Here is a 25474-nt window from a genome sequence, read left to right as displayed (position 1 = left end):
GGCGATTAGGTAACTCTCCTCTCCTACACCCAAAATGGTGAACACATTCAGCTGTTCAATGTCAGCCTCTTTCTCTCGGCGCTGTTTCCCTTCGCTCCTCTCCCCACTCGAGCCCCCCACAGTTTGTTGCTGTTTTTGTGAGCCCTGCCAACTCGTCAGCTGATCCCGCTTGTTCGCTTCATAGTGAGAGGAGACCAGTGCCCCTACAACAGACTGGTTTCCTCCGCTCTATCGTTAACATTTCGAAAAACATCGTAGATTTAAAATAACTAAGTGACGCATGCAACAACAAAAAAATGTTTTTCCTAATTTACGTGGAAAATCCTCATAAAATAGATAATGTCATAATAACTGTAGATTAGGCTACTAGGATTCGAGATATAGCATCAGTGATCGGTATCACTCAATGGAAACAATTCTACATTTGTGGCTCTCATTTAATCAACCAGACTCGTGCCTCGCCCCCTCCAGTGTAGATTGAAATAATCCTTTGTTTACATGATGCAGTCCCTCTGTCCGCGGAAGGAGGCTTTTGGTAGTGCTGTGTGATTCCTACCAGCTGTTTCCCGCCTTGAAAGACATCCGATCAGCTGCAACTACACACATACACGTACATGCAGAAGGAAAGAGAGAGAGAGATTGAGAGCGCCACACAACGAGGGAACCCTATCAGCTGGAAGTAGAGTAACGTTTGGAACTCCGACTGCTCTCCTACTACATAAGGAATTTTCCGAATTATGAAATTATTCTAGATTTATGAGCAAGGGAATTTGCACCTGAAACTGGAACATATTTTGTGCGTTAATTCATTTGAACCGGGGGACACACAACTGGAGAGGAAAGCATGGAGTATTTCATGGTACCAGCACAGAAGGTGCCCTCCTTGCAACATTTTAGGAAAACGGAGAAGGAAGTGATTGGGGGTCTTTGTAGGTGTGTGTGCACTTTTACTATTTCGCCTTATTGTATACGATAACAATTTGTTTATCTCTGCTGGTGGTGCGCATTTAGCGACTGTGGCGTGGCAACATGCTTGATTTGATCTGCATGTTATTGTGTACTGTACACGACCCACTGTCAAAGAGCGAGACAATTACCTTTATTGAATATCGATTAAGTACTCATATTAGGTAGAAGACGATTCAGTACATTCATATGTAGCTTAATTGTCCCGTTACTTTAGCTAAATCTAGACATTTAGTAGCTAACAAACATACCCCACGTGGTTACATGCACACCACGCCGCTACTCTGTTCCGAGAGATCCCTGGCTATTTTGATATTTTCCCAACGGTTACGTTATGTTTTGGATAAGTATACTAATTTACATATGAGCAAGAGAGGTAGTACATGTATAACAAAGGTGTCGCACCTTTTTGTTATGAATGTTTCGTTCACGTCCTAGGGGGTACTGTTTGCTCAGTTCGTTGGGGAGCGCGCTGAAGTTATTGTGGGCAGTGCGGCCATGCTTGTGCTAAAGTGGTGAGGGATCTGTCGTAGTCTTCCCTCCAGTAACTTCACATTTCCGGATAATTTATGTCAAATTCACGGTGAAAGTTTAAGTAATCTCATTTGTGCAACGAAATCACAGTTTCGCTGGTATTCTTGGCCACATTTTGGTGCACTCTGGTACGGTATGCACTGCGTCTTTTCTCCCGCAGCTCAGCAATGCCGCCGCTTGTAGAGGAAGCAGTCGCATTGTTGTAATGGCGGATGACTCGATGAGAGGTTTTGAACGCAGCAGTGTGGCCGCTCGATGCATTCTAAAACAGATTGGACCGTATGAAATTGATTGTTTCGCCGCGAGGCATTCCGCAACCGATTGAGAAATTAGTAGTGGTCTTTTTAATTAGGGGGTGTGTATAGTGGAAGGCCAGTCGATGCATTTGCAACCTTTAGTAGACAGGGAGGCGGAGATGAAGGATAAAGTGTGGTCTGCGCACGTGGTCTGGGACATGTAGTTCTATTTTCGAATTGTGTAAAAATCCGATTGTAGGATTTTGCATAAAATTGTCCAAGCAACACTCAATTCTAGTCTTTGATGTGCACATTTGGCCATAATACATTGTCAAACATTATTTCTCACTTACAAATGTGTATTTATTATGATAATACTTGAATGTTTATTATGTTAATGTTGCTATAATTTGGGGACTCTGTTTAAAGCAACTCATCTAATATACTGTTCCTAGTCTGTCAAGCTATGGTGGTTGTATTTGTGACTGGGTTCACTATTCGCTACCACCCAGTCGTGATTTGGCAGAGGCTGTGTTTGCTGGCTGGTTTCTGGGTTGTAAGGAAACAGCAGACACGGTCTCTCTCCCCATCTGTGTCTGCACAATTGTTCCCTGTGTTTGCTCTGAGGCAGCTGAGTCACTACTGATAAGAGCCTTGCTACTAGAAAGCTTCCCAGTGATACTCCCATTAGATACAGAGGATGTGGAAGTTCAATTAGACATTTCCCATCCCAAATGGAATCTGTGTGGGAGCCATGCTGAAGTTGGAGACTTTTATCTCCCTCACCAACTTCAAACATCAGCTATCTGAGCAGCTAACCGATCGCTGCAGCTGTACATAGTCTATTGGTAAATAGCCCACCCTTTTCACCTACCTCATCCCCATGCTGTTTTTATTTATTTACTTTTCTGCTCTTCTGCACACCTATATCTCTACCTGTACATGACCATCTGATCATTTATCACTCCAGTGTTAATCTGCAAAATTGTAATTATTTGCCTACCTCCTCATGCCTTTTGCACACATTGTATATAGACCCCCCCTTTGTTTTCTACTGTGTTATTGACTTGTTAATTGTTTACTCCATGTGTAACTCTTTGTTGTATGCTCACACTGCTATGCTTTATCTTGGCCAGGTCGCAGTTGCAAATGAGAACTTGTTCTCAACTAGCCTACCTGGTTAAATAAAGGTGTTCTCAACTAGCCTACCTGGTTAAATAAAGGTGTTCTCAACTAGCCTACCTGGTTAAATAAAGGTGAAATAAAAAAATAAAATAATAAATCAGGATGACAAACGCTTTTATGGTTGGAATTCTCACAGGCTGTGTTCCGTGGGTTCAGAGGTCTGAAACAATGGGGTTTGGCCAGGGGTTCTAGCAGGAACGTCAGCATTGTGTTGTGCAGTGGGCCACTTGAAGCGTCTGCTAGGGTGTTATAAGAAAACAGCATCAAAGCCTGTTCTGCACTTTCATGCTGTTTTCCCAGGGCACAGTCAGCTTGGTAGTAGGAAGCATGGCCCATGACATGGTTGTTACTGTATTTTTAGCATTGAAATTGACCATCACAACGGTTCTGTTTTGAAGCTCAACAAAGCTTTGTTTTCTGTCTTGTTTTGATAGTTCATACGTAGCTGTGCTGTTGCTCACAGTAGGTTCATTCATGTTTTGATAGTTCATACATAGCTGTGCTGTTGCTCACAGTAGGTTCATTCATGTTTTGAATTCATACGTAGCTGTGCTGTTGCTCACAGTAGGTTCATTCATGTTTTGATAGTTCATACATAGCTGTGCTGTTGCTCACAGTAGGTTCATTCATGTTTTGATAGTTCATACATAGCTGTGCTGTTGCTCACAGTAGGTTCATTCATGTTTTGATAGTTCATACGTAGCTGTGCTGTTGCTCACAGTAGGTTCATTCATGTTTTGAGTTCATACTCCATTCAAAACTGACCAATAGAGGTCAACTTGAAGATCTCGCTTGATATCTACTCTGTGGACCTTTGACCCCTATTGTGTAACCTTATGACCTCTTTCCCCCCCCCAGCCTGGCAAACATTCCTCTGACCCCTGAGACGGCGCGCGACCAGGAGCGGCGAATCCGCCGGGAGATCGCCAACAGCAACGAGCGGCGGCGCATGCAGAGCATCAACTCCGGCTTCCAATCGCTCAAGACGCTCATCCCCCACAGCGATGGAGAGAAGCTCAGCAAGGTGGGTCCGAGGGAGGAAAGGAAGGGAGAGAAGCTCAGCAAGGTAGGTCAGACTTTGACTTGTTTATTACACAATAACAAATTAAAACCGCGTAGCAAACTACAACATGCATTAGTGAAATTATAAGAGGACACAATAAAGGCAGAAAAGTCCACCATACATTGTGGTCAGCGAGAGAAGGAAATGGAGGGGGCACATTTAGCAAGGTCAGATAGGAGGGAGTTGGAGAGCGAGATCATACAGACATGGAGATTGGGTTAGTAGGTTAGTCTAGAGAGATCAGACGGACAGGGATATTGGGTTAGTAGGTTATTCTAGAGAGATCAGACAGACAGGGATATTGGGTTAGTAGGTTATTCTAGAGAGATCAGACAGACAGGGATATTGGGTTAGTAGGTTATTCTAGAGAGATCAGACAGATAGGGATATTGGGTTAGTGGGTTAGTCTAGAGAGATCAGACAGACAGGGATATTGGGTTAGTAGGTTAGTCTAGAGAGATCAGACAGACATGGAGATTGGGTTAGTAGGTTAGTCTAGAGAGATCAGGCGGACATGGATATTGGGTTAGTAGGTTAGTCTAGAGAGATCAGACACACAGGGATATTGGGTTAGTAGGTTAGTCTAGAGAGATCAGACAGACAGGGATATTGGGTTAGTAGGTTAGTCTAGATAGATCAGACAGACAGGGATATTGGGTTAGTAGGTTAGTCTAGAGAGATCAGACAGACAGGGATATTGGGTTAGTAGGTTAGTCTAGATAGATCAGACAGACAGACAGGGATATTGGGTTAGTAGGTTAGTCTAGATAGATCAGACAGACAGGGATATTGGGTTAGTAGGTTAGTCTAGAGAGATCAGACAGAGAGGGATATTGGGTTAGTAGGTTAAAGTCTAGAACAGTGGTTCCCAAACTTTTTATAGTCCCATACCCCTTCAAACAGTCAACCTCCAGCTGTTTAGCACCAGGGTCAGCACACTCTCAAATGTTATTTTTTTTCATCACACACACACGCACTATACAATGCGTTTATTAAACATACGAATGAGTGTGGGTTTTTGTCACAACCCGGCTCGTGGGAAGTGGCAAATAACTCTTATAGGACCAGCGCACAAATAATAATATAATAATAATCAATCATTTTGCTCTTTATTTAGCCATCTTACATATCAAATATTTTTTGTTCATTGGAAATTGTGAATAACTCACCACAGGTTGGGAAGGGTGTGAATAACTCACCACAGGTTGGGAAGGGTGTGAATAACTCACCACAGGTTGGGAAGGGTGTGAATAACTCACCACAGGTTGGGAAGGGTGTGAATAACTCACCACAGGTTGGGAAGGGTGTGAATAACTCACCACAGGTTGGGAAGGGTGTGAATAACTCACCACAGGTTGGGAAGGGTGTGAATAACTCACCACAGGTTGGGAAGGGTGTGAATAACTCACCACAGGTTGGGAAGGGTGTGAATAACTCACCACAGGTTGGGAAGGGTGTGAATAACTCACCACAGGTTAATGAGAAGGGTGTGAATAACTCACCACAGGTTAATGGGAAGGGTGTGAATAACTCACCACAGGTTGGGAAGGGTGTGAATAACTCACCACAGGTTAATGAGAAGGGTGTGAATAACTCACCACAGGTTAATGAGAAGGGTGTGAATAACTCACCACAGGTTAATGAGAAGGGTGTGAATAACTCACCACAGGTTAATGAGAAGGGTGTGAATAACTCACCACAGGTTAATGAGAAGGGTGTGAATAACTCACCACAGGTTGGGAAGGGTGTTCTTGAAGGATGCACATAACTCTGCAATGTTGGGTTGTATTAGAGAGAGTCAGCCTTAAATAATTTCCCACACACAGTCTGTGCCTGTATTTAGTTTTCATGCCAGTGAGGGCCAAGAATCCACTCTCACATAGGTACGTGGTTGCAAAGGGCATCGGTGTTCTAACAGAGCGACTCCTGGCTTGGCGATACTCTGAGCGCAGCCCAATCCAGAAATCTAGCATTGGCTTCTGATTAAATTACATTTTCATAGAACCGCTTGTTGCAATTTCGTTGAGGCTCTTTTGTTCAGATATTGGTAAGTGGACTGGAGGCATGGCATGAAAGGGATAACGAATCCAGTTGTTTGTGTCATCCGTTTCAGGAAAGTACCTGCGTAATTGCTCACCCAACTCACTCAGGTGCTTCGCTATATCACATTTGACATTGTCCGTAAGCTTGAGTTCATTTGCAAACAAAAAATCATACGATGATGGAAAGACCTGTGTGTTGTCCTTGTTAATGCAGACAGAGAAGAGCTCCAACTTCTTAATCATAGCCTCATTTTTCTCCCGCACTTTGAACATAGTTGCGTAGATTCCCTGTAATCCTAGATTCAGATCATTCAGGCGAGAAAAAACGTCACCCAGATAGGCCAGTCGTGTGAGAAACTCGTCATCATGCAAGCAGTCAGACAAGTGACTATTATGGTCAGTAAAGAAAACTTTAAGCTCGTCTCTCTATTAAAAAAGTGTCAATACTTTGCCCCTTGATAACCAGCACACTTCTGTATGTTGTAAAAGTGTTACATGGTCGCTGCCCATATCAATGCATAATGCAGAAAATACACGAGAGTTCAGGGGCCTTGCTTTAATGAAGTTAACCATTTTCACTGTAGTGTCCAAAACGTCTTTCAAGCTGTCAGTTATTCCCTTGGCAGCAAGAGCCTCTCGGTGGATGCTGCAATGTACCCAAGTGGCGTCGGGAGCAACTGCTTGCACGTGTGTTATCACTCCACTATGTCTCCCTGTCATGGCTTTTGCACCATCAGTACAGATACCAACACATCTTGACCACCAAAGTCCATTAGATGTCACAAAGATGTCCAGTACTTTAAACATATCCTCTCCTGTTGTCCTGGTTTCCAGTGGTTTGCAGAAGAGGATGTCTTCCTTAATTGACTCCCCATAAATGTAACAGACCAGGAGCTGTGCCAGGCCCTCCACATCTGTTGACTCATCCAGCTGTAACGCATAGAATTCACTGGCGTGTTTGCGAAGCAGTGATTGTTTCAAAACATCTGCCATGTCACTGATGCATTGTGAAACAGTGTTGTTTGATGAAGACATTGTCTGTATCGTTTTTTTGGCCTTTTCCCACAGCATTGTCCCAGCCATATCCGCGCAGCAGGAATAATTAAGTCCTCTACAATAGTCTGGGGCTTGCCTGTGCTAGCCACTCGGTAGCTCACCATATAAGACGCTTCTAGCCCCTTCTAATTAATGGTATCAGTTGCTTTTATACATGTCTTACTACTCAAAAGTTGTCTATTCTAGCTCAAAAAACTGCTGTGGCTTATTTTTCAAATTGACATGTTTTGTTTCTAAATGTCTGCGCAAGATTGAAGGTTTCATCGAGTTGTGAGATACTTTATCACATATAACACACTGTGGCTGAGGAAAGGCACTACTCCCAATTTAAGTGAACCCCAAATCAATGTAGTTCGATGGTCCAATGTGCCTGTCTGTTGTTCGGTGCTTTCCCGGGTAAGGAGTCAGTAGCTTTTCGTCTGCATCAGATTCACAACTGTCTGTGTCCATGCTAGCTGGGCTACAACAAATGTAGAATGACTGATGCTAGCATTGGATGTGCCCGTGGAAGCAGAACAGCTTGTCGTCAACAGGTGCAGGTGTAGTACTGCTGGTAGTAGCAGTACTACCAGTAGAGCTGGTATGTGTCTCTATGGACGCAGGCCTTACTTTTTTTAAACCATTTATCCGTTTCGAGCAAACGGAATGTGCATCGGCTACTTTTGGCTAAATACAGACCGTTAGTTTAATTCCCGCGAGAGAGTAAACGGTTAATGTGATTGGATGTTAATTATTTGACTAGGCTACCTGTATTTTACATTGTGTTGTTATTTCACTGATGGCTTAATTTTATTTTTGGCAGTGAAGCGAGGCTACTCGGAAGAGAGAGAAATCCTCAGCTAAATGTATAGCCCCGGTGGAAAATGGGCTGTTTGAAAATGTGGGGGGGAAATTGGTCAACATTTTTATACATGTGAATCACATTTTTATTTGGCGTACCCCCGTTTGGGAACACCTGGTCTAGAGAGATCAGTCAGACAGACAGAGAGATTAAGATACTAGGTTCCAGTCTAGAGAGATCAGTCAGTCAGACAGACAGGGAGATTAAGATACTAGGTTCCAGTCTAGAGAGATCAGTCAGACAGACAGGGAGATTAAGATACTAGGTTCAAGTCTAGAGAGATCAGTCAGACAGACAGAGAGATTAAGATACCAGGTTCCAGTCTAGAGAGATCCGTCAGACAGACAGACAGGGAGATTAAGATACTAGGTTCCAGTCTAGAGAGATCAGTCAGACAGACAGGGAGATTAAGATACTAGGTTCAAGTCTAGAGAGATCAGTCAGACAGACAGAGAGATTAAGATACCAGGTTCCAGTCTAGAGAGATCCGTCAGACAGACAGAGAGATTAAGATACTAGGTTCCAGTCTAGAGAGATCAGTCAGACAGACAGACAGAGAGATTAAGATACTAGGTTCAAGTCTAGCGAGATCAGTCAGACAGGTATAGTGGGATAGTAGGTTCAAGTCGAAAGATTAGTCACACAGACAGGGATATTGGGTTAGTGGGTTCGTCTAGAGAGATCAGACAGGGATAGTGAGACAGTAGGTTAAAGTTATAGAGATCAGCCAGACAGACAGGGAGATTGGGTTAGTAGGTTCGTCTAGAGAGATCAGACAGGGATAGTGAGACAGTAGGTTACAGTCTATAGAGATCAGACAGGGAGATTGGGTTCGTGGGTTCGTCTAGAGAGATCAGACAGGGATAGTGAGACAGTAGGTTAAAGTTATTGAGATCAGCCAGACAGACAGGGAGATTGGGTTAGTATGTTCGTCTAGAGAGATCAGACAGGGATAGTGGGACAGTAGGTTAAAGTCTATAGAGATCAGTCAGACAGGGAGATTGGGTTAGTAGGTTTGTCTAGAGAGATCAGACAGGGATAGTGGGACAGTAGGTTACAGTCTATAGAGATCAGACAGGGAGATTGGGTTAGTAGGTTCGTCTAGAGAGATCAGACAGGGATAGTGAGACAGTAGGTTACAGTCTATAGAGATCAGACAGACAGATGGGGATATTGCCATGTCTGTTCAACTCCCAGTACATATGATTCTAGATATGTACAGTGCTGCTTGAAAGAATGTGAACCCTACAGGCTGGTTATTTATTTTGCTATAAAATATTAAAATAAACATATTAACCCCATTTTTAACCCCATTTCGTAATACAGACATTCCAGGTAAATGACAGAAACAAAAAATATATATATTTTCATTGTTTATTTAACAAAAGTGGTTTATTTAACAGAAACTCAGATTTGATGTGTGCTCAAATATGTGAGCCCCTTCAGTCAATAGTTATTAGCAGCGATAACTTGGAGTAACTGTCTCCTATAGCCAGTGATCAGTCTCTGACGTCTGTTTTGAGGGATTTTTGCCCATTCCTTCTTACAGAACTCAGCCAATTGAGTGAGGTTTGAGGGGTGTCTGGCATGACCTGCCCGCTTCAGGTCCTGCCACAGCATCTCGGTTGGATTTAGATCAGGACTTGGCCAATCCAAAACACAAATCTTCTTTCCCCTGAGCTATTACTTGGTAGATTTGCTTTAATGCTTTGGGTCTTTGTCTTGTTGGAAAACCCACTTTCGGCCCAGCTTTAGCTCCTTGACTGATGGCATGACGTTCTGTTCAAGAATCTCCTGGTTTACCTCAGAATTCATGGTTCCCTTAGTGATGTGGAGTTGTCCCGGTTCAGAGGAGTAAAAGCAGCCCCAGATCTTGACATTCCCATCACCATGCTTGACGTTGGGATAAGGTTATTTTGGTGGTAGACAGTGTTGGGTTTTCACCAAACATAGCAGTGTTGATTGTGACCAAAAAGGTCCATTTTAGACTCATCGGTCCAGAGAATAGACTTCCAGAAACCTTCAGGTTTGTCCAGGTGGTCTCTGGCAAAGTTAAGACGGGCAGTTTGGTTCTTTTTTGACAGCAGAGGCTTCTTCCTAGCAACCCTCCCATGAATGGCATTTGGATTCAGTGTTCTTCTTATTGTTGAAGCACAGTTACCTGAGATGCAGCAAGGGAGGTCTGCAAATCTCTAGATATAGATCTCTAGTTATGTTTGGGTTGGTTTTTACCAGAGTTATTATTGTTCTTGTGGCTCTTGGGGATATTTTGGAAGGGTGTCCACTTCAAGGCCGAGTTGCTGTCATGTTAAATGCTCTCCGTTTGTAAACAGTGGACTGATGGAGCTCACATCTTTTTGAGATGATTTTATAACCTTCCCCCGACTGATGTCCTCTCAATACCCACGTCCTGATGTCCTCTCAATACCCACGTCCTGATGTCCTCTCAATACCCACGTCCTGATGTCCTCTCAATACCCACGTCCTGATGTCCTCTCAATACCCACGTCCTGATGTCCTCTCAATACCCACGTCCTGATGTCCTCTCAATACCCACGTCCTGATGTCCTCTCAATACCCACATCCTGTCCTCTCAATACCCACGTCCTGATGTCCTCTCAATACCCACGTCCTGATGTCCTCGCAATACCCACGTCCTGATGTCCTCTCAATACCCACGTCCTGATGTCCTCTCAATACCCACGTCCTGATGTCCTCTCAATACCCACGTCCTGATTTCCTCTGAGATCTGCTTTCCTCTCAGCATGGCGTGCTTTGCCTTCACCTGGTTGGGTAACACCAAACTGACCAGGTTTCTTATCTCTATTTGTCAGAGTCCCGCCCAAACTCTTTCCTAACGATCTCTCCTTTGATTGGGTCATTTGGTACCAAATTATTTTACCCACCTGATTCTACATACCTACTTGATTTAACCAATGCAACTTGTGGTTCACTTATTTTTGCACCTGCACTAATTCCTTTTTAATGTTGTTTTTCTACTACAAGCATAATTTCCTCTACACCAACATATGGTATTGGTAAATATAAACCTGTTATGTCAGATCAAAAAGACTGGTTCTGATTAAATGAAGATTTGATGGTAAAAACTAAACATCTGTAATTGAACAAGGGGCTCACTAACTTTCAAGCAGACCTGTAACACCTACTGATAAGTTGATAGACAAGTCTTCCCTTTGAAGTTGTACAGGCTCTAGTTGCTGCTACAGCACCAGTCAAGAGGCTCTAGTTGCTGCTACAGCACCAGTCAAGAGGCTCTAGTTGCTGCTACAGCACCAGTCAAGAGGCTCTAGTTGCTTCTACAGCACCAGTCAAGAGGCTCTTGTTGCTGCTACAGCACCAGTCAAGAGGCTCTAGTTGCTGCTACAGCACCAGTCAAGAGGCTCTAGTTGCTGCTACAGCACCAGTCAAGAGGCTCTAGTTGCTGCTACAGCACCAGCCAAGAGGCTCTAGTTGCTGCTACAGCACCAGTCAAGAGGCTCTAGTTGCTGCTACAGCACCAGTCAAGAGGCTCTAGTTGCTGCTACAGCACCAGTCAAGAGGCTCTAGTTGCTGCTACAGCACCAGTCAAGAGGCTCTAGTTGCTGCTACAGCACCAGCCAAGAGGCTCTTGTTACTGCTATGTAACATTTTGTCGTAGTTATAACAGTGTTCACTCCTCTACAGGCGGCCATCTTGCAGCAGACAGCAGAGTACATCTTCGCTCTGGAGCAGGAGAAGACACGGCTACTGCAACAGAACAGCCAGCTCAAACGCTTCATTCAGGTGAGACACCGTCATCATTTGGTGTCACTAGTGTGCACCCCCCCATTAAGTTTAGATACGCAGTTGTTCCTACCAGCACGTGGCTCTCTAGACACACTACTGTGCTCAGAATCATTACTTTTTTTTTTAACAATAGTAATCTAGCCTCAGTAGATGAGAAATGTTCTACTATTCTCAGCACTTAAAATTCAGTTTACTTTCCTGTGTCCATTCCTTAGTTCATAGACTGTTCATCAAACACACTACAATGGAAGGAATCACTCGTCGTAGTCCAAATCAACCCTATCTTAGTCCTCCATGACTTACTCTCCCTCCGCTCCCTCTCTTGCTCCAACAGGAGTTCAGCGGCTCCTCCCCAAAGAGGAGGCGCGGGGCGGAGGAGAAGGATGAAGGGATCGGTTCCCCAGACATTTTGGAGGAGGAGAAGACGGATGACCTGCGGAGGGAGATGGTGGAGCTGAGACAGCAGCTGGACAAGGAGCGCTCTGTCCGCATGATGCTGGAGGAGCATTTGAGACAGGAGGAGGTAGGAACAGAGACACACAACCACTAGTGATTGTCAGGAACCTCCGTATTCAGGGGTTTTTCACAGCGTGTTTGTTTCAAGTGATTGAAGTACTTGAATTTGCTCAGAAAATCAACTACTGGAAAACCTTGAGTTGAAAATCAGTCATTTCCTCAATTTGGTCATTAAAAAGTCCCTGAAAATAGGCTATTTATAAACTCTCCTGCTCCAATATAATTATCCAATGATTTTGATTTCCCAGCGTCCCAGAGTTTCCCAGCGTTTCAATTGATAGGTGTTAGGCTAGTTTGTTGAGGTCAACAGCATATTGACTTCAACTTGGTTCCAGGACAAAGGAAACCGTTTTTTGTTGTTGCTTTCTCGTTTGAAAAACATGACACAAAACTAGAGGTCGACGACTATGATTTTTCAATGCCGATACCGATATTGGAGGACCAAAAAAGCCGATACCGATTAATCAGCCGATTTGTATATATACACTGCTCAAAAAAATAAAGGGAACACTAAAATAACACATCCTAGATCTGAATGAATGAAATATTCTTATTAAATACTTTTTTTCTTTACATAGTTGAATGTGCTGACAACAAAATCACACAAAAATTATCAATGGAAATCAAATTTATCAACCCCGTCTGGATTTGGAGTCACACTCAAAATTAAAGTGGATAACCACACTACAGGCTGATCCAACTTTGATGTAATGTTCTTAAAACAAGTCAAAATGAGGCTCAGTAGTGTGTGTGGCCTCCACGTGCCTGTATGACCTCCCTACAACGCCTGGGCATGCTCCTGATGAGGTGGCGGATGGTCTCCTGAGGGATCTCCTCCCAGACCTGGACTAAAGCATCCGCCAACTCCTGGACAGTCTGTGGTGCAACGTGGCGTTGGTGGATGGAGCGAGACATGATGTCCCAGATGTGCTCAATTGGATTCAGGTCTGGGGAACGGGCGGGCCAGTCCATAGCATCAATGCCTTCCTCTTGCAGGAACTGCTGACACACTCCAGCCACATGAGGTCTAGCATTGTCTTGCATTAGGAGGAACCCAGGGCCAACCGCACCAGCATATGGTCTCACAAGGGGTCTGAGGATCTCATCTCGGTACCTAATGGCAGTCAGGCTACCTCTGGCGAGCACATGGAGGGCTGTGCGGCCCCCCAAAGAAATGCCACCCCACACCATGACTGACCCATCGCCAAACCGGTCATGCTGGAGGATGTTGCAGGCAGCAGAACGTTCTCCACGGCGTCTCCAGACTGTCACGTCTGTCACATGTGCTCAGTGTGAACCTGCTTTCATCTGTGAAGAGCACCGGGCGCCAGTGGCGAATTTGCCAATCTTGGTGTTCTCTGGCATCCCTAAGTCTAAATATTGCTGTTACAATTCTGGCAAGTTAATTATGGTCTTTGTTAGGAATAAATGGACTTCACAAGAGAAGTGACACAATCTCCCTAGTTAAAATTAAATTCATGTTAATTTGGCATCCCTAAGTCTAAATATTGCTGTTACATTGTACAATCTTCAATGTTATGTCATAATTATTTACAATTCTGGCAAGTTAATTATGGTCTTTGCTAGGAATAAATGGACTTCACACAGTTTGCAACGAGCCAGGCGGCCCAAACTGCTGCATAAACCCGGACTCTGCTTGCACGGAACACAAGAGAAGTGACACAATTTCCCTAGTTAAAATTAAATTCGTGTTAGCAGGCAATATTAACTAAATATGCAGGTTTAAAAATATATACTTGTGTATTGAGGCAGGGTAGCAACCGGAAGGTTGCAAGTTCAAACCCCCGAGCTGACAAGGTACAAATCTGTCGTTCTGCCCCTGAACAGGCAGTTAACCCACTGTTCCTAGGCCGTCATTGAAAATAAGAATTTGTTCTTAACTGACTAGCCTGGTTAAATAAAGGTCAAATAAAAAATGATTTTAAGGAAGGCATCGATATTTATGGTTAGGTAACATTGGTGCAACGACAGTGCTTTTTTCGCGAATGCGCTTGTTAAATCATCACCCATTTGGTGAAGTAGGCTGTGATTCGATGATAAATTAACAGGCACCGCATTAATTAGATGCAACGCAGGACAAGCTAGATAAACTAGTAATATCATCAACCATGTGTAGTTAACTAGTTACTATGTTAAGATTGATTGTATTTTATAAGATAAGTTTAATGCTAGCGAGCAACTTACCTTGGCTTCTTGCTGCAGTCACGTAACAGGTAGTCAGCCTGCCACGCAATGTCCTCGTTGAGTGCAATGTAATCGGCCATAATCGGTGTCCAAAATGGCATGGGTGAGATTAATGCCACTGTTAGCCTACATAGCGAGGGTGAGATTAATGCTACTGTTAGCCTACATAGCGAGGGTGAGATTAATGCTACTGTTAGCCTACATAGCGAGGGTGAGATTAATGCTACTGGTGGCCTAAATGAAAGGGTGAGATTAATGTTATTGTTAGCCTACATGGACAGGGTGAGATTAATGCCACTGTTAGCCTACATAGCGAGGGTGAGATTAATGCTACTGTTAGCCTACATAGCGAGGGTGAGATTAATGCTACTGTTAGCCTACATAGCGAGGGTGAGATTAATGCTACTGTTAGCCTACATAGCGAGGGTGAGATTAATGCTACTGGTGGCCTAAATGAAAGGGTGAGATTAATGTTATTGTTAGCCTACATGGACAGGGTGAGATTCATGCTCCTGGTAGCCTACATGGACAGGTGAGATTAATGCTACTGGTAGCCTACATGGACAGGGTGAGATTCATGCTCCTGGTAGCCTACATGGACAAGGTGAGATTAATGCTACTGGTAGCCTACATGGACAAGGTGAGATTAATGCTACTGGTAGCCTACATGGACAAGGTGAGATTAATGCTACTGGTAGCCTACATGGACAAGGTGAGATTAATGCTACTGGTAGCCTACATGGACAGGCTTTATCAGTGTGCTTGCATCACCAACATCTCTACTGGTAGGCTGTCAAATTCAGTCTATTTGAATGCCAATGCAAAGTATCATTGGGAAGGTCTATAAAATGCACCTCATGTTTTAGCATGATAATACACAGCCTCATGTCCCAAGGATCTGTACACAATTCCTGGAAGCTGAAACTGCCAGTTCTTCTATGGCCCGCATACTCGCCGCATACTCACCAGATGTGTCACCCATTGAGCATGTTTGGGATGCTCTGGGTGGACGTGTACGACAGCATGTTCCAATTCCCGCCAATATCTAGCAACTTCGCACAGCCATTGTAGAGGAGTGGGGCAACATTCCATAGGCTACAATCAACTGCCTGAGCAACTCTATGTGAAGGCGATGTGTCACGCTGCATGAGGGAAATGGTGGTCACACCTGATACTGACTGGTTTTCTAATTCACGACTCTTCTTTTTCCCCCAACAGATGTATATCTGTATTCCCAGTCATGTGAAATCCATAAATTAGGGCCTAATTCATTTATCTCAATTGACTGATTTCCTTATACTCAATTTCCTTATACTCAATAAAGTAATTGTTGCATGTTGCGTTTATATTTATGTTCAGTATATAAAGACCAATCCAAGGCTTTAATGACCATACTCATTAGCAATGTTGCGCAGAGATAATAGATATGACGGTGCATATTCAGTAATGGCCGTGTTATTGTCTCCAGTCTGAGTCCTACCTCTGTTAACCACTCAGGTCTGCTGTGTTGTGGTTGGTGGTACTCAGCCTGAACACGTGTTAGGAACTCACTCCGAGCAGCAGGAGAGAGCCAGCACCCCAGCCCACAGCCCACAGGTGAGAGAAAGAGACTGAGAGACATACGATCACACTCGCATATCAACACACACACACTACTGATGTGACATACATTATTGTCTCCAGAGGCGTCAGGAAGACTCTAAATCACCACAGTGGAAATGCATCAACACAACACCCGTCTGAGAGTAACATATAGCTGAGCTCAAGGTTTACCGCGGTCAACAGCTCTGACACCTTTACGGTCGACTCTCCATTACTGGCACACAGATCACTACGTTTCAGTCACATCCTTGAGAGGAAATCATTCTAGTCCCATATTGTTGTTGTTATTGCTTTTTCCTGATTCTGTTTTGCTTTCAAAATCACACCTTTTTAATAGAAAAACGCCACAACTGGATGTTGTAAGTCCACAATAATACTTATAGACCAGGAGACAACTTTTGAGGTGTGGAAAAAGGTTGATTTTGGGGTGTAGTTACCCTTTAATTGAGCTGCACACCAGCTAGAGACTGTTTGGGTAGCAATGTCTCTGTAGCACTCTTTTGATGGCAGAGTTTACAAAACAGATGTCCCCTCGATTGATGCAAATAATCATGATATAGGCCACTTTTTTAGTTGACATTTAATAGATAAGGTTTTTGGGAACCATTTCTATCTACCAGAAGACGGTTGTCATGACATTAGCATCACCACTAGCGGCTACACAAAGTGGTAGACAAACGTGCGCACACAGACGGGCGTTCCTGTGCTGTTGCCTCTTCAGGAAGTTGAAGGAAAATACGAATCACTGATGCATTTTGTTCATTTTATATGGCCCTAGAAATCCCATCTCTGCGGTGACGGTCTCTCCCTCCCTCACGGTGGCATCTCAGGTTGAATAGGGAACAGCATGATGACAGTGTCACTAGGGCTCAGGCTGGAGAGGAACACAGTAAGGTGTATGGTAGTTGTATTGTTGTCCACCAGAGGGCAGCAGAGGCTCCTGGGAAAGGGCTGTTGGGAAGATGAGTCTGCTGGTGTGTTTTGTTGTTATTAAATAATGAAGCTGGGATAGAATCTGTTGTTAGTCATCATGTGGCGTTTTAGGATGACTGAACCAAATGTCTTACTCTTTCTAAAAATTCACTGAGTGCCAGTGTCAACCAGTGTGTTTTCGGGGATCGGTTTGGGCAAGGAGATGTGCAGAATCACTCATCTTGATACCATGAATACAGTGCATTCAGACCCCTTGACCTTTTCCACATTTTGTTACGTTACAGCCTTATTCTGAAATGGATCAAATGTATTATTTTACTCCTCAATCTACACACAACATCCAATAAGGACATAACGAAACAGGTTTTTATATATTCAAAATAAACAACTATTCAGACCCTTTACTCAGTGCTTTGTTGAAGCACCTGTTTTTTCTTTGTCATTATGGGGTATTATGTGTAGATTGGTGAGGGGGGGCGAACAATGTAATACATTTTAGAACACGGCTTTAACGTAACAGAAATGTGGAAAAAGTCAAGGGGTCTGAATACACTGTAGTTATTTGGGATGCAAGGTGATTTGTAATTCTGTGTAGTCTGACTCTACTGTAGTCAATTTCTAACATGCACAATGTATATCTGTGTGACCTCTTCATCCTCCTGTCCCTCCAGGTGCTGGCCCCCAGGTCGTCCCCCGCCCCCACCCACCACCCCACGGTCATCGTCCCAGCCCCCGCACCAGCCCCGCCTCCCCATCACGTCACCGTGGTAACCATGGGCCCGGCCTCTGTCATCAACACAGCCTCCACGTCTCGCCAGAACCTGGACACCATTGTGCAGGTGAGCCAAAGAAGAACACTAGTGGAGAAATTGTAGTTGTATCAAACCCAGGGAGAAAAAAGTGCGCTCTCTGAATTTATGCAACTGTTATCTTTGGTATGTTGCAGATATTTTTCTTCTGTCAGTTTGTAAAACACTTGGTAGTTCTATGGAAAGTGTCCATAAAAAGTGGTAATTGTCAGTGCATTTCCACATGTGAACACCAGATGGTGGTGTAGTCACTGCGTCTGCCACTGCTGTTTTTCACTCTCTCTCTGCTTCCCTCCATATCTGTCTCTCTCCCTCCATCTCCAGGCCATCCAGCACATTGAGAGCATCCAGGAGAGGGTGGGGGAGGAGGAGCAGCGCCGGGCGGTGATCGTCACCCAGGGACGCGCCCTCACAGACACAGCGGGGTCCGACACGGCGTCCGACAGCGAGTGGCCAGAGGACTGCTCACTGCCCTGAGGCCTCCCATCACACACAGGGGCCATGAGAGGGGGCCCTGTACAACACCCACAATACTCTGATTATATGGCCATTTATTAGGTTGGATAGACGGATCAGACTCACACACACACTGAACTAGGATAGTCTACTGTAGCTGGATAATCACACACTTCTTTCTGTCTCCCTTTTCTGCTTTCTTGCTTTTTCTCAAACCGGACAAAAAACATCAGTAGAAAGGTGATGGGTTGACCTGACAGATCCACATAGCTCAAGCAGCCAGCAGCCTTCTAATCGGTCACGAAGCACCCATTCAACCCACTCCCTCTCTGGGTCTTGCTCCTCCAGAGGGCTGCCTGAGGATGGAAGTGTCACACCCAGGTCCAGCCTGGTCCCTTGGCTCAGTTGTCAAATGGAGACTCTTTCTCACCTTCTCCAAAACCAAATAAGCAACTTCTGCCCAGCGAGCAGGAGAGCGCGCCTGGACAGGACAGGTGTACCCCAACCAGCAGCACAGCCGTCCCAGGTGACCCCACACCCCCCATACTAGAGATAATTTCTACAAGAAATCTTCTACTTCCTGTATCTCTTCACCATATTTCTACCCAGGGGAATCTCCCCTGAGCGATGAGACACTGTGAGCATTCAAAGACACATTCTGAATCAGTTCCAACACACCTTTTGGCTCCTTAGTAAGAGAACATGTTGTCGATCTTGTGTTCTGCTCAGTGGCTCTGGTCGATAAATCACAGGGATTGAACTGAAACGTGACAACACAGAAAAGGCCCATATTGACGCAGCCAGAGGTCTGTTCATTTCAGTGGTGCTGTTAGGAGACAAAGCTAAAGCTAAGCTTACTATGGAAAGAGGAGGAGTGCACTTCTGGTTCCCTCTTTCTCTTTTTGGGCCATCACACTGTTTACTGGGCTGGGTTCCCAGTAGACATTTATATAGGCGACACTCTCCCCTAATTAGTAGTACAGATGAAAACCTGTAACACCGATTCACCCTTTTGTCTGTTGCTTCTGACATTTTGGCATCTAGCTTGTTGAATAAGCTAATCGATGGGTACGTCTTGAGTTTTAAAACCCTTTGTGTGTTTTTGCTGTTGTACACATAGGGTAGGCTGGTGTATCTAGCTCCACGCTATAATTAGGTGGGTTGTGTCCGGGGTTAGGAAAGCCCTGTATTTGGGACAGGCCTCTGTTTGATATCGTAGGAGAACACACACACCCCCCTGTGCAATTAATGGTCCCAGATCTGATAAAGCTCCTCCCATCATCTGATAAAGCTCCTCCCATCATTTGTCCTTGAATTTTGGAAACGTCTCTCTGATGTTTAGATCCTTAACTGCCAATGATATTGGTTGACTGCGCATTTGACTTTATGTTTCCACTAATAGGAACACGCGTCCTGGGGGGGGGGTCAGGTATCTCTGGTATCAGCATACTACTCGGCATCGTGATACTTGGCTTGGTATCACGTCATTAGTAAAATGTTGATATTGTGACAACCCCACTCTGAAAATAGGCACATTTTCTTGCGGTTTCCACAGATTTCTAGCGTGTCGCTGTGCAAAACCAAATGTTTTGTCTCCTTTGTGCCCCGACCAGTTAGCATCCCTGGCTATTGTCCGGTTTTATTATTGTGCTTTTCAGCGTGTTTCATTCTCTCTGTAAAGTCTGTCTATGATGGTTCTGTTGTGCCCCAGATATGACTTGGTTTTACAGGGATCACAGACACTTTTTCAAAAGCCTGAGTTTTCCCAGGCTGACCTGATTGAAACCTTGTTGTTTTGGGGGTTCTCCTATCCCGTGGAGTGAGGGGGGAATGCAGACACACATCTACAGTCATGGTGGGTTCGAGAGACCCAGATTCTGTGCAGATTGTCAGATCCTTACAATACTTCTAGAAATGATTTAGAATATGCCCATCTGGGTTGCACCCAGGATAACACGCTGCCTGGGGTGTGTGGAGAGAGAGGGGGGCAGCGGTTTGCCATAACACAGCTTCTAATGTGCAGGGTAGGCACTGTGAGGCCAGCCTTAACTCAACCCTGGAGTCAGAGTGAGAAAGAGGTAGAGGCTGGCCACACCTATATAGAGAAAGCCTGAACACTGTTCAATAGGATTGATACTGTAAACCTTTATGTCCAGAACCTCCCAATATAAATACACACTTGGTGGCTTATGCTTTGTTTTAGTGTGCTGCGGTTTCCAAAAGGAGATGTGGATGCATTGTTTTTAGACATTCCAGAAGATTCCACCAGTACCTTTAGCATCTCTAACTGGCACTTTTCAACAGCAAAAAGCAACGATTTTGTCTGAGGTTATTTTTGGCCACAATACGGCCAATCGCAAAGGAATCGTTTTTAATGTAAAATGATTTGATGGTAAATTGTATTGATTTGTTGATTGTCCCTTATGTCTTCCCTTTGAGTGTAGAGGGAGTCCATTTACTGCTGGTCAGATGAGACGCATCTCCCTCCTATCCTTCCTTCTTGGTATTTACAGTGGATTCACACTGGCCACGTTCAAGGCCACTTCATTGCAGTCGCATGCCAGAACCTCACAATGCCTGGATAGGTGTTTTTGTATCAGCTTACCACAAAATGACACCGCCAACTGATGCCGGACTGGAAAGTCAGTGAGGTGGCACGCAGCCATAGGTTGCTGCATGCAGTGCGACTGTAATGTAGTCAGCCTGGAACGCAACCACTGTGTTCACCCAGGAAAAAAACCTACTTAGCCATGTTGAGTTCCATTATTTGGAAATGGTCAGTGATTCTTGAGGTGTGCCCTCTATAAACCTTATAATCTGGATCGGTGGGGGCAGTCCTCTGATCCAGTCCTATTGATTGCTGAACAAAATGTTGTTTTTGTTTGGTTACGCTTTATGCTATGTCCTTAGTAGCCCTTTTCAGTACCTGTGTTCAAACATTTTCTCTGCTGATGCCAAGCACTGTCCCATAGATGTTTTGTGTATCTTCTATACGATATCTCTGTTAGATACATAACAGATTGCCTGTGAGGTGGGCAGGGGTCAGGGAGGGGGTCAGTGAATGGGGGGGGGGTTACGGTTCTAAAGCACTTACTGTACTATATATGGGAGGGGGTTCCTCTTATTTTTCTGAAAGGGGGCCTCTCCTCGGCTGAAGCTCTTGATATGTTGTGAGACTAAAACCACACAGCTGTGTATTTCCCCCTTTCCCTGTGTCTGACCCGGTCATATACCCTGGGTGTATTCATTAGGCACCAAACGGAAGAAAATGGACTGAAACAGGGAGATACTACCTGACCTTGCCCAATAAGAAACAGTTGTTTTAATTTTCCATTGCTACGGTGTGCCCTAGTGAATACAACCCCTGTCCCATGTCTGTCTGTCCCTCATCTCTTTGTCTGTCTGTAGTCAACACAAGACTCTCATCCTGTCTTCCCTCTCTGTCACTCACGCCCTCCTCTCCTCCCCAGCTCCTCTTTATCTGTTGTCTTGTGTTTTGTTGGACAGTCAGTCCACACGGTCGTTGAGAAGCTATTATATTTAGAGGTTTTTTTAAGAAGAAACTTGTGGGTGGATAAAGAAGAGGCTTGTGCCTTTTGTAAAGACAGAATAATAAAGTTTGTACTTCATTTTTTACAAGTTGGTCTCGTTTCTGTTTATCACTATCACTGTGTGTAGCCTGCACATGTAGCATTTAAGAGCAGTTTAACTGTTACATATCTGATTTGAAATGTATTACATTTTTACGGCAGCGCAATTTCTATGACACCGGTGATGTTACAGTGGGGCAAAAAAGTATTTAGTCAGCCACCAATTGTGCAAGTTCTCCCACTTAAAAAGATGAGAGGCCTGTAATTTTCATCATAGGTACACTTCAACTATGACAGACAAAATTAGGGGAAAAAATCCAGAAAATCACATTGTAGGATTTTTAATGAATTTATTTGCAAATTATGGTGGACATAAATATTTGGCCACCTACAAACAAGCAAGATTTCTGGCTCACACTCCGACTCAAATCCTGCAGTGCCAGACGTGTCCCCCTGTTTAAGCCAGTACATGTCCAGGCCTGTCTGAAGTTTGTTAGAGAGCATTTGGATGATCCAGAAGAAGATTGGGAGAATGTCATATGGTCAGATGAAACCAAAATAGAACTTTTGGTAAAAACTCAACTCGTTGTGTTTGGAGGACAAAGAATGCTGAGTTGCATCCAAAGAACACCATACCTACTGTGAAGCATGGGGGTGGAAACATCATGCTTTGGGGCTGTTTTTCTGCAAAGGGACCAGGGCGATTTTTTTTTTTCACCTTTATTTAACCAGGTAGGCTAGTTGAGAACAAGTTCTCATTTGCAACTGCGACCTGGCCAAGATAAAGCATAGCAGTGTGAGCAGACAACAAAGAGTTACACATGGAGTAAACAATTAACAAGTCAACACAGTAGAAACCAAAGGGGGAGTCTATATACAATGTGTGCAAAAGGCATGAGGAGGTAGGCAAATAATTACAATTTTGCAGATTAACACTGGAGTGATGAATGATCAGATGGTCATGTACAGGTAGAGATATTGGTGTGCAAAAGAGCAGAAAAGTAAATAAATAAAAACAGTATGGGGATGAGGTAGGTGAAAAAGGGTGGGCTATTTACCAATAGACTATGTACAGCTGCAGCGATCGGTTAGCTGCTCAGATAGCTGATGTTTGAAGTTGGTGAGGGAGATAAAAGTCTCCAACTTCAGCGATTTTTGCAATTCGTTCCAGTCACAGGCAGCAGAGCCACTCCTTCGTTTGTACGTGTAAAGGAAAGAATGAATGGGGCCGTGTGTCGTGAGATTTTGAGTGAAAACCTACTTCCATCAGCAAGGGCATTGAAGATGAAACGTGGCTGGGTCTTTCAGCATGACAATGATCCCAAACACACCGCCCGGGCAACGAAGGAGTGGCTTCGTAAGAAGCATTTCAAGGTCCTGGAGTGGCCTAGCCAGTATAGCAAAGGGTTAGTCATGAAACAGGTTTTATTGAACGTGGCCCAGGTTCTCGCTCTCCTTCCTTCACTCCTGTTGGTTCACTCCAGCTCTCTGGTTTATGTACATGTGCCCCTTTTGTGATTGGTTGTCGTGCCAGAAGCCCCCTGCCCGTCCCCTGGGCAGACCCACAGTCAGGCTGGTCTGGTGCTAAATAAAGATGGCCCACTGTCACCATCGGCGTCTGTGACAGTTTGCAGCACTAGTGACTCCAGTAGGTGGCATGTCACTGTCCTCTAGTACTTCAGTGTCTATGCAGTGTTCATTTTCAGTCTCTCTGTCTCTCATTCCCTCACTCGTTCTGTAGTCATGAAACAGGTTTTATTGAACGTGGCCCAGGTTCTCGCTCTCCTTCCTTCACTCCTGTTGGTTCACTCCAGCTCTCTGGTTTATGTACATGTGCCCCTTTTGTGATTGGTTGTCGTGCCAGAAGCCCCCTGCCCGTCCCCTGGGCAGACCCACAGTCAGGCTGGTCTGGTGCTAAATAAAGATGGCCCACTGTCACCATCGGCGTCTGTGACAGTTTGCAGCACTAGTGACTCCAGTAGGTGGCATGTCACTGTCCTCTAGTACTTCAGTGTCTATGCAGTGTTCATTTTCAGTCTCTCTGTCTCTCATTCCCTCACTCGTTCATTCTCGGCCTGTCTAGCTCACAGGTTCACACTAGATATGTGATCGCCATTCAAAAATGTCCCATTGGAATTCTGGAATGGTAAGTGTTCTGGTGCCCAGACCCACTCTGAATCATGCCCCCATGATGGTACTGCAGGGATAGTGACACTCGCCATGTTATGACAGGCACTATCCATGCTGTCTGGGTGGAAATTAGCAGCTGTCAAATGGCAGATTTGATTGTCAAAAGAAAGGATTCTCAATGACTCCATTGTTTGCTCAAGCTATAATTGAAGCTCTAGAAGTTTCTGAAACTACAATTTCTCAAACCAAGGGACACCTTTTGACATCAGTGCTCTGCAGGATTGGAGTCTATTCTATTTCAATTTAAGAAGTACACTGAAATTCCTATTCTCAATGTTATTCAATTAGGAAAATGTGGAATTGGAATTTAGTTTACCTCCTGGAATTGAAAGGGAATTGGATCACAATCCTGGTGCTCTGTTATTCAGAGATATTCTAGGTAGGGCTAGGAGTTTTTCTTATCACTTGACCTGATTGGACCTCAACATGTACCTGGTCTGACTGGGCCCCAACATGTATCTGGCCTGATTGGGCCCCAACATATACCTGGTTTGACTGGGCCCCAACATGTGCCTGGTCTGACTGGGCCCCAACATGTACCTTGTCTGATTGGGCCCCAACATGTACCTGTTCTGACTGGGCCCCAACATGTACCTGGTCTGACTGGGCCTCAACATGTACCTGGTCTGACTGGGCCCCAACATGTACCTGTTCTGACTGGGCCCCAACATGTACCTGTTCTGACTGGGCCCCAACATGTACCTGGTCTGACTGGGCCCCAACATGTACCTGGTCTGACTGGGCCCCAACATGTACCTGGTCTGACTGGGCCTCAACATGTACCTGGTCTGACTGGGCCCCAACATGTGACTGGGCCCCAACATGTACCTGGTCTGACTGGGCCTCAACATGTACCTGGTCTGACTGGGCCCCAACATGTACCTGGTCTGACTGGGTCTCAACATGTACCTGGATTGCTAGGTCACATGGTCAGGGAAACTCCTGGTCATTAGAATACACACAAAATACACACTGGTCTGAATACACACAAAACAATCAGCACATTCTAGACTGGGGTAGTGTCAAGTCAACACAGCAGGAGGTGGAGAATGTTCACAATGACTAAGGTTGTGTTTCTCTGCACAGACGTTGCTGGAGCATGCCAGAACTTACAATGCCTGGATAGGTATTTTATGTTGTAGCAATCTCGTGCGTGACGGCACAGTCTGACGTGGCACACAACCATTGGTTGATGCATGCAACGTCTGAGCAGGGGAACACGACATAAATAAACATGATAGTACCAGACTGTGAAGTTGGAGCTAGTCTCTTGTGACAGACTTGACTTCAACTGTTTTATTCCATGGTGAGCAGAGGTCATCCATGAATGATCTCCACCTCCACCATTTTATTTGCTTCTTTCCATGAATACTTCTGTTCTTCCATCTAGGTGTTCCTTGGTCTTCCACAGTTTATTTTGTCCAGTGGTTTCCTTGTCAGGGACCAGGGTCTGGTGAAGATGGA

At 44.6% G+C, this 25474-nt stretch overlaps 1 protein-coding gene across 2 annotated transcripts; it reads left to right on the top strand.

The window, feature by feature from the left end:
- The first annotated feature begins 498 nt into the window (after positions 1-498).
- Positions 499-21869, top strand: tfap4 (transcription factor AP-4 (activating enhancer binding protein 4)). 2 transcript variants are annotated; one of them, XM_031814058.1, is made up of 7 exons: positions 499-933; positions 3780-3987; positions 11608-11706; positions 12044-12232; positions 15928-16026; positions 17637-17804; positions 18099-21869. In XM_031814058.1, the coding sequence occupies exons 1-7, from the start codon at positions 845-847 to the stop codon at positions 18249-18251; spliced, it is 1005 nt and encodes a 334-aa protein (XP_031669918.1). In that variant the 5' UTR covers positions 499-844; the 3' UTR covers positions 18252-21869. The 2 variants fall into 2 exon arrangements, with proteins under 2 accessions (XP_031669918.1, XP_031669919.1); XM_031814059.1 differs by having other exon boundaries at positions 594-933; positions 3780-3945.
- The last annotated feature ends 3605 nt before the right edge of the window (positions 21870-25474 follow it).

Source organism: Oncorhynchus kisutch, unplaced genomic scaffold (assembly GCF_002021735.2).
Source record: "Oncorhynchus kisutch isolate 150728-3 unplaced genomic scaffold, Okis_V2 Okis06b-Okis10b_hom, whole genome shotgun sequence".
NCBI classification, from domain to species: domain Eukaryota; kingdom Metazoa; phylum Chordata; class Actinopteri; order Salmoniformes; family Salmonidae; genus Oncorhynchus; species Oncorhynchus kisutch.
This window is presented reverse-complemented; position numbering and strand designations above follow the sequence as displayed.